The sequence below is a fragment of the Scomber scombrus genome, chromosome 19, assembly GCF_963691925.1.
Source record: "Scomber scombrus chromosome 19, fScoSco1.1, whole genome shotgun sequence".
Classification (NCBI taxonomy): Eukaryota; Metazoa; Chordata; class Actinopteri; order Scombriformes; family Scombridae; genus Scomber; species Scomber scombrus.
Genome location: NC_084988.1, coordinates 4,710,008 through 4,719,603, shown reverse-complemented (window position 1 = coordinate 4,719,603; position 9,596 = coordinate 4,710,008). Strand labels below are relative to the sequence as shown.

The 9,596-nt window shown below is 37.0% G+C and overlaps 1 protein-coding gene and 1 long non-coding RNA gene across 2 annotated transcripts; one reads left to right on the top strand and one right to left on the bottom strand.

Annotated features, from left to right (window-relative positions):
• Positions 1-737: 737 nt before the first annotated feature.
• Positions 738-5,278, top strand: LOC134000547 (uncharacterized). Its single transcript, XR_009927435.1, has 4 exons — positions 738-841; positions 943-1,040; positions 1,285-1,360; positions 5,140-5,278. It is a non-coding gene; the product is annotated as an uncharacterized LOC134000547 (long non-coding RNA).
• On the bottom strand, positions 2,900-8,228 carry emx1 (empty spiracles homeobox 1). The gene is made up of 3 exons (XM_062439912.1): positions 7,880-8,228; positions 5,129-5,313; positions 2,900-3,067 (listed from the first exon to the last, which is right to left on the bottom strand). The coding sequence occupies exons 1-3, from the start codon at positions 8,226-8,228 to the stop codon at positions 2,900-2,902; spliced, it is 702 nt and encodes a 233-aa protein (XP_062295896.1).
• Between the last annotated feature and the right edge of the window lie 1,368 nt (positions 8,229-9,596).

Genomic DNA, 9,596 nt, shown 5'->3' with positions numbered 1-9,596 from the left:
CAAAAGCTCATTCATAAAACACGATGATGCTCGATCGCATAAAGCACACCAGAAATGTTTCCATCTGTGGGAATAATGAATCACTTTTAAATGTACTTGAGACATTTCCCTTTACAATGGCAATAATTAGCTTATTCATAACATATGTATGCATAATGAGTCCAGTTTTAATCCCAATAAACACCAGTTGTATCATGTTTTTAAATGATGGATGCTTTATTTGTCTTTTCTGTCCTATGCTTTGAACAAATAATTTAGTTTAAACCAATTGATTTCAATATTTTGTATATTTTGGTAGAAGAAATATAATCGGGTATCTAGTGCTCTATAAATCAATAATATACATATATGTGAAGTTTTGAATTGTGCTCAAATATTACAAATGATCCACAGTGAGCTGAATTATTTAGAAATTGTTGTGACAGTCATATTCAAAAGTGTTTTTAAATGACAATCTTTCATATCATTAATTAGGTTGTGATTTGTAATTCTGCCGCTTGACTGAAACTGATGCAATGTGACAGCTGTGACTTCACTGCATGATTTATCACTCAGCTCAACATGCTATTTTATAACCAACAATAAAGCCTGTGTAGTGTGTAGTGCTAGCCTTAGAGGAAACAAAGAGAATCATACCACAGAAAACAAGTAACCAAATAATAATGATTTAACCAGTCGTTGTGTTTCGGTTCAGTTTTGTGACACCTTTGCAGCAGCAGGGATCAATTTTTTTAAACAGACAAGTAAGAGGTGCAGCTCCGGTTAATCGAGCTGACCTTTCACCTGACCTAGATGTGATTGGCCTAAACCGCACCTGCTCATCAAGGAGTTGACTGTAGAGGTAGTGTATTGGTTAAAAATACACCTTTTGATGTTGTTTATTTAAATCATGAGGAATGCTGAATCCCTTTTTTTTTTTTTACTATGTATTTGCACCTGCAGTGAGTGTAGGATATCCTGAAATTCAAAACAAGCCGATGTGGCCCCTTTTACAACTGCAGATGTCTGACGTTTTGTGCGCCTGTGCTCTTTGTAAAAAGGTGAGAATACTGCAGTGTATTTGACTTTTCCGCCTCCCCCCCTCCTATTCTTTGCAGTCCCTCTGCCTCTTAGCTTACAAAACAAGACATCAGGGTCAGACGTCAGGGCTCATCTCTAAAGCCTCGGGGTCATTAGGCGGAGATTCCTTCCGTTTCTTTTGACAGGTGATTACTGAGGCGGTTGGTGAAAGGACTGCAGCACAATAGTAACTACTTTCTCTCTTTTTTCTTTTTTCTTTTTCAGAGGTTGCACCCCCTGGATGGGGAATTATTCCTGTGTCCCCCTTCTGCTGGAATTCAGAGGAAATACCGGCCGACAGGTAACACACCTGACACCTGTGCGACTGTCCTGCAACATTCCTGACACCTTAGTGGTTCCCGATCAGGGGGCCAAAACCCCCCTGAGAGGTTTTCAAATACATGTGTGTGCTGGTCAAATTCATTTTGACATGTATTTTTTCCTTTTTTGTAGGAGGATTTTTCTTTTTTTTAAATATAGCTGTAACATAAAGCAACCTGAAAATGGAAAATCCTTCTTTGGTTGAAGTGTTAAGTGTTCATGAGCAATGGGGGGGCCTCAGCGTCTGCAGGTTTTCAGTCTAATCAAACACTACAGCAGCATGTTTCACACTGATTTGTGCATGCACCTCAAGCTGGAGAGGAGGAACAAATGAGGAGAATCTGCTGCTGTAACAGCTCGTTGGAATGAAATCCTGCAGATTCTCGAGCCCGGTGGACATGATGTACAAAGCACAACCCGAAATACACAAAAACATTTCCCATCACAGAGAAATAGTTTTGTTTTTTATTTCTAAAACATCTTTTTTTTTTATGTAATTACACGTTCTGCTTGAAAATTATGTTCTTATATATGTTTTATACTACACACGGTGCTTTTAATGAAATCTGCAAACATTCAGCAAATGGAGAAGAACATCAGGCCTTGACTTCATCCATCAGCCCACGATGAAAAATGTGGCATAGCAGGAGAAGCACATAGCTGCAAACTTCCTTTCATTATGTGGCACAACTCGCCCCTAACACCAGAGGTCTCTGCAGCTTCTCATCTGTCCCACAGTCATGCACAGCTAGCCGTGAATCCTCTTTCTGTGGAGGAGCTTCGTCGGGAAGCAAAACAGAGAACAGGGGCGCCGTAATGGCTGTCAAGTCACCGAGTAAAAATAAAAATAAAAATAAAAATCATGCAGAGGGTGACAAATTTGGATCTCCTCTAACACATGGTTAGTTTCCTGTTTTGTTCTTCTGGGCACTCACCAGCCTGTTTTTCTCTGATTCACTGTTCGGATTCGAAAGTGTGCAACAACACATGCTCGTCGTCGAGGAGAAATTTAAATTAACGTGGCACACAGTTGGCGGAGTGGGTGGGGTGAGCAATGAAGTGTTAATGACCTAAGCAGGTGGTAAAAACAGCTTTTAATGAAACAAATAGCCTCTTTCAAAAACAACCTTTTTAAATGGCTTATGTACAATTAAAAAAAGAAAAGAAAAAAACACTATGATAGAGGTTGACGTTGTTTCTCTTCATCTTTGGTTGTCAGACACCAAAGATCAATAAATGATGGACGGATCTCTCTCCTCATCCAGAGACATTCAGGATGGATGTCATTAAATAAGATTTTTAGTTTTTGTTTTTTTTCCCCACAGTGTCACTGAGTATAGCACCTCGATGAAGAGAGATGTGTGGTGATCACATAGTTTAGTCCTTGTGTCTTCCTCTAATGTGTCTAATTATACTTAACAATATTACATAATAAATAGTGTTGGTCCTCTCATGCGTCAGAAGGGGGACGCGGGGATGGGTGGGGTGGGGGGGAATCAGCATTGTCGGGAGGTTTTTTTTAGTCCTCTGAGGTCACGTCAATGTCCTCGGAGCTGGACTGCTTGGTGGCAAGGCGCCATCTGTTGATGTGGTGGTTGCCCTTCTTCTTCTGCTGGCTGTCAGGTCCTTCCTCCTCCAGCTTCTGTCTCTTGTACTTGGTCCGTCTGTTTTGGAACCACACCTTCACCTGAGGGGGGGGGGAATAAATCAGTTTAATAAATGACAACTTATCAGACTGCTGTGTCATTTCTTGAGAAGCTCAAAGTGAAGTTAAAGGTTCAAGTCTGAGATCCAAGTGAGAACAACATCCTGTTTAGAGCTGGAGTTGGCTCTAAGGTGGACGTTTTGACTTGTCAAACACAGGTGTAACTAATAACATAAACAATGGATGTGATTTAGTGCCAGGGCTTGGCTAAGTGTACGTGCTGATTCACCGAAATGGAATGGGCTCATAATTAATGTTATTCTTACAACTGGGATTTCCCTGCTTATTGTGACAGTATGTTGAAAAATGACTTTTACATTCTCACTTTATGCTGTAGTTTGTTTTGGTAACATTTCCTCTCAAAATAGTCCAATATACTCCATAACTTTATTTTTTTACTATTGCATTATAAGCTCCCAATCAGTATGGCCATCATAATATTTAACAACCCCAGTCTCTCGTTTTCTGACCCCTCCATTGATGCATCATCCCCTTTCTTCGAATCTACATCACATTTAGTAAATCAAATGCTCTCAAAATCATCATTTCAAAACTTAAAATAGCAAAGAAATGGTTCAAAACATCTCTTCATCATCTGTTCATGACCGTGTGTGACATTAATGCATGTCAACGCGCTTAAATAGCTTCCTCGCTTGCTATAGTGCTGCTGTTATAACCTTGGAATATGAGCTTGGCTGGCTAACCTATATATGTGTCCACGGTGCATTTTTCACATAGTAACAGGAGCACTCTGCTTTATAATATCACCTTTAGCCTCTCTCGCACATCACTTTGGAACTTTGGGGCTTAATTTTACATCACAAAAACTTGTTTACACTCTCAAATAGCAGAGATAAAGCATGTTTTTAAAATCTGTGTTTGTTAGTTACTTAACAAAAGTTCATTTACAAGCCACAGAGAAGGTTGCAGCAGTGTTTGATCTCACATTTTGATGACCATTTGAATCCAATTTCCCTGCTTTTTAGTGCAAAATTTAGTTTGACCACTCCTTCACCTACTGTACTGTCACTTTGTGCAAGTTCATTAATATTCAATTCACTGCTGTTACAATTTGCATATTGCAATTGGTGCTTAATTGCAAGCCTTTACTTTTGCCTTGCACAAACTTTGACCTGCAGGTAGCATTTATCCATAAACCGCTGACTCAGAATATATCTCTTTATATTGCCTATTAGGCCTAATTGACACCCAGATAGTGTTGACTCATTAAACTTAAGCATCAATAATATTTACACTCCTTCATCCTATAGCTTGCATGAATTAAACACCTTTTTAAAAGAGGTTTTGACAGATTGAACTGCAGCTATGTCTGTGGCGCTTGGAGGGAAGGGATTCTTCAGATTAATTTAATTTATATAAAAGATGTATCTGTAAAAGTGCACAATTTAATGGAATTTTATTTGCATTCAAAGCATGTATTGGCAGTATTTTTAGTATAGTGTATGCATAATAATTTGACACTGTTAGTTTATTATTTTCTTTGTCAGTAACTTTACAATGCACCCTAAAAGATGTTTTAATAATTAAACTGTAAATCAAATAACTGTAGTCTTTGTAACAACTGCATAAACAATTGAAAATCCAACAGATGTCAACAGTGTTTATAGTAAAAAATTGTTAAGCCTGCTGTAATTAATGTTGCTATTTTAAATAAAATAAACATTGTGATCATATTATTATTGACATTAGAGAAGTCAGGGTTTATCTATAGCCTACTTTATTTGAATATATTTAACTTCACTTTCTCTGAATAAGCCTATGTCAAATAAAGATTGTTTTTTCTGTAAATGTACAGTAGCCATATTTGTTGTTTTTATGATGAGAAATGATAAGAGAGATTTGGCTGATTTCCTCTAAGTTGAAACATTGGCACCGTTTATGGTTTTAACTGAGCTTACAAACACTAATTGATACGTTTGCTTGAGTTATCGCGATATTATGATTTTGATTCTATTTTAAACAATTAATAAACAGCCACGAGGAAAAAAACAGCATGTGAAGTATAATGTTAGCTCAACCTACCTGTGTTTCAGATAGACTCAAGCTGTTGGCCAGCTGCTTCCTCTCGGCTCCGACCACATAGTGATTCTTCTCGAAGGCTCTTTCCAGCCGGAGCAGCTGAGACGGAGAGAAAGCGGTGCGGATGCGTTTGGGTTTCCTGGCGAAAGGACCGTGAAGGAGCAAACTGTCCTGGGAAACATCGTTACCTGCATATATGAAAAGATTTAAAAAGTGACCGTCAGTTTGGACTGCAAGGTAATGTTATTTTAAAGCCTACATCTGCAGTATGTGGTGCAGTATGGATAAAGGCTGTCAGTGCGTTATTACTCATTAATAATCAGAAAAAGTGTGAAAAGTGTTAAAAGGCCTTTTCTAATGTAAAGTGTGAAACTGCGCTTAAAGACCAAAAGGATGTTTTCTGTGGTAATGTCCAGCAAAACTCATAATAATCGTTAGAAAACATAATTAACTACCATTATTATTATTATTATTATTATTATTATTATTAATCATCATCATCAACAAGAATAATAATCTTATAATTTAGCTTCACTTCGCCCTTAATTTTAGTCTTAATTTAGCTGTTAAGTGACGTTAAACGCAATTCATCAGCAGCTGAATTGACGCTCTATCAGCGGTGTTAACAAAAGTAAAAGGTCTCATTAAAAGTTCATTTTTACTGCTGCTTTTCTTATTTATTTATTAATAGTTTGCATTCATGCATTTTAACCTATACTGTTGATATTCTGACCCTTTATACTATCGTCTAATAGTTAGTCGTCATTCATAAATAGCCTAACTCATCAGACATTAATAAGTGTGATTGATCCACAATGACGCTTTTAGAGAGCTGAGACTGTTTTCTGTAGGTTTTTAGGCTATAGAGAGGAAAACAAATATAATCACACTATATTATGGTCATATTATTCATAAAACAAGTGAACGTGGCAACATCTGTTTAAGTGAATGTTATTGCATGTGACATTTCTAAATGGTGAGTTTTGAATTTTAATAAATAGCCTACATGTTAGATTTAATCCGGTACGCTCTTTATAGGCTATAAAACTACACAAAAATAAAAGATTTAAATTTTGTATATTTTGGCTCATTTCAGCTCATTTCCTGCACAAATAAAGGCGTTCAGATGTTTTACTGCTCTCATGTTTAATTTAATGCACATAAGGCTAAATAGAAAAAAAACCTTTAACAGTATTATTCTGATAACATTTTGTAACTATAGTTCAGAGTAACAAAACAAAAATATTCTTTATTTTTTTTATATGGTTATTATTTGTGTAAATTGGCCGGGCCTTTAAATAAATTCAGCCATATTCATTTATGACCTCCGTGCGTAAAATAGATTTCCAGCGGTGGAGAAAATGCAAATAGACTATAATACACTCCTTATATTTATAAAGTAATATAAATAACTGTAAGTGCTGGAGAATATTGCAAATAAATAAAGACAAAGTGATTTGACTGTTTATTGTTTGAACGACTTATTTTTTTTAAATATATTCCACAGTGAATTAATTTAATAAACAGATACGTTTTCACCCAGATCAATTTCATAATATTTTGTCAGGAAGGTGTTAAAGGTGAGGATGTGAATATGTGTTGTGTGGAGAGGAGAGAGATATTTAATGGTAAATTATTCCTGAAGATTTCTGTGGTTTTTATTTTTTAATATAACTTATTTACTTTCTCTTTTAGTGACTTTTTATTTTTATATTTGATTTCGTATTTTGGTTTCCTGTAAGAGAGTATACTACAACATTAATGAGAGGTTATTGTAGGATATTAATTCATTATATTGGAATTAGGAGACATTAAACGCACAATGTGAAAATAAGCAATAATTAAGGAGCATTTTGTGAATTATCATCATTCTGACATTATTGTAAAAAAAAAAAAAATCCAGACTTTTAGTAATGCAATAAATAATAATAATAAATATAAATGAACGTACAGTTTGTCTCAAACAGTAGAAATATGCAATAATACGTATTAGATATGTATGTATAGGCCACTAGTCCATGCACAATAGCGCTGAGATTTGGCCATTTAAGCTTTTCTTCCTGTCTAAATAAATCACTGCAGGCTGTGTTCAAATCCTCCTCTGTTAATACCTGTGTTGGATTTTTTTTTTGTTCCTATTATACTGAAATGATTATCATGGATTTGGATCTGTTTTGCATCTAAAGCCTTGGTTGCTGTTGTGCAGGATTTTCCTTTTGAATGAAATGAACGGTGACTGTAGTCTAACCTAAGGCGAGTTGTGTTGTATGGAAAGGAAAGCAGTGGTTATCTTTTCCTGGCTGTAGCTCTGAGAGTGTAGCTGCAGGGCGAATGAGAGTGGAAATATGAGAGCAGTCTGCTGCAAACTGTCGGTGGCCTTGTTGTTCATGCTATCTGTGGCTGTAATGTATTGTTCAAGCTGAAAAATATATTATCAGTGTGCACATTTTGTTTAGAAATGATATGAACGAGAAGTGTTGTTATTAAAATGAGGAAAGACTGGAGCATGCTTTTTTAATTATCTAGAATCATGCACACACATTATGCATGTGGTTATGCAGTAAATCAGTGCACTTAAATCTAGTTTATTCATCATTATGTGTGCAAAATACGCTTAATTTTTACGCAGGTTATTCTTGTCTTAATAAGAGCACACATCCAAATGCTCTGAGGTCTCTATGAGAAGATCTTAAGTGAATTAAAAGTCAGTTTCATTAAATATTAATGCTCTATAATCACTGCTTCTTCACTCACCTTGAAATCTGTGTCCGAAAAACCTGTTCCTGAGAACCCACGGGTAGAAGTTGAGCGGATCTCGGTGTTGCGTCCCGAAGAAGTGCGGATGTTGAAGGTGGGATCCTCCGAGCTGGTGAGGAGCCACGGTGAGGGAAGGGTGGTTTACCGTCTCTGGGAACACTAGATCCGGGCTCTGGTAGAGGGACCTGGCCTGCGGTACCTGGTAGCTGTTCATTAAGGCATCTGTCGCCGGGTTGGAGTAGCTTAAAGCCGTCGGACGGATGGGATCCTCCACGTTTAGAGGATTCTCTTTGGCGACCAGAGACTCTATCGTGAAGCACCGCTTCCCTGCAGACGAAAACATCATCTCTTCAAATTGAAACAGAAGTCAATACGAAGAGAAAGAGGGATCAGTCTTTTTTTTGTCCTTCCACTTGCTGGAGAAGATCAACTCCTTTAGAGATGCATGGTGATCAAATATGGAGGGGTATGGATGGAGAGAGGAAGGGGTGGGGAGGGGGGTTGCCTATACACAAGCTTGCTCTGTGGAGATGCTGCTATACAAAACTCAACAGAGCTGCAAATTGCCCTGATCCATGGAGTCTGTGCGCACTCGGAGGGTTCCTGCGCGCCAAGTAAAGTGTCTCCAACCTTCCATGTGGCTTGACGCTGCGCAGGGAGAGAGCTGATTGGACCAGAGCACCTGCCAATTAGTCTCCTTCAAGTACCTGCTCCATAGATCACACACGACCGGGCAGCTTAGTTACAGAAGCACGCTGAGAAACCATGTGTGCTCCAATTAAAGGGTCATTGTGTGTCGTATTCAACCTTAATATCTCAGGGTTTTTTTTTATTTTTTCTAAAGAGAAAACAAGCTGCCGGTGGGGGTGAGAAACTTGTTTCAGTGCAGTCGTCTTAGGAATTCTCTGGAAGAGTCAAAATATCTCCAACTAACTGCACTAATTCATGAAAATGTGTCTCAATAGAAAACATTGGATTTTTTTTTTACGCAATTGGCTGCCTGATGGCCTGTTTTAAAACCCTTTATACCTTCTCCTTCATTCCTATCACATTGATTTAAATTATTATCATCACAAGGCTCATTTTTGGTGGAATTGCCTTTAAATACATCATAGATAACGCATCAAAAAAAAAAAAACTAGAATGAAGGATGATTTGCGTAAAAGTCGCTTCATTTGTGCGCGCGCTCAGTTCTTTATTATCAGTTATAATTTGCATGTTAATGTTAGAAATCATCATGTAAACCATTAACATTTTGGCAATAATAATAATAATTGTTTCTTCTAAATCCGCATCAGGAATTTTTCCTCTGAATTTTGCCTTTTTTTTCTTTATTGTGCAGATATGGATGTTTTTTGGCGCTTTCATATTGTGCATCATGTGTTTTTGTTTGACTTCTTTTATTTCTTTAAAGAAAAAATAAATAACGAAACTTTTGACCTTCATGTGAAAACTGCTAATAAGGAGGTATGTTATCAAATAATAATAAAAATGCATTTATGTTACCCTTAAAAATAGAGAAAATGATCATTAACTTAAATGCAACAGAAGATCCTTCTTTTGAAACGTGTCCAAAGTTCACAGGATGCTTGTTGTCTTTTCACTCTCCATCACAACATGCCATTTAGCTATTAAAGAAATTATTATTATCACCACATTTATAGTTTCGATCAAGTGGAGGATAAAGGAGTAATGGTGGCAGCTGACTCGGATT

Bases quoted from the DNA above. Each gene is read 5' to 3' on its own strand.
- emx1 (XM_062439912.1), bottom strand. From the start codon at position 8,228: ATGATGTTTTCGTCTGCAGGGAAGCGGTGCTTCACGATAGAGTCTCTG. The intron at 5,314-7,879 runs GTGAGTGAAGAA...TCATATATGCAG, and splicing joins TTTCGGACACAGATTTCAAG to GTAACGATGTTTCCCAGGAC. The intron at 3,068-5,128 runs GTAGGTTGAGCT...CCCCCCCCTCAG, and splicing joins TGAGTCTATCTGAAACACAG to GTGAAGGTGTGGTTCCAAAA.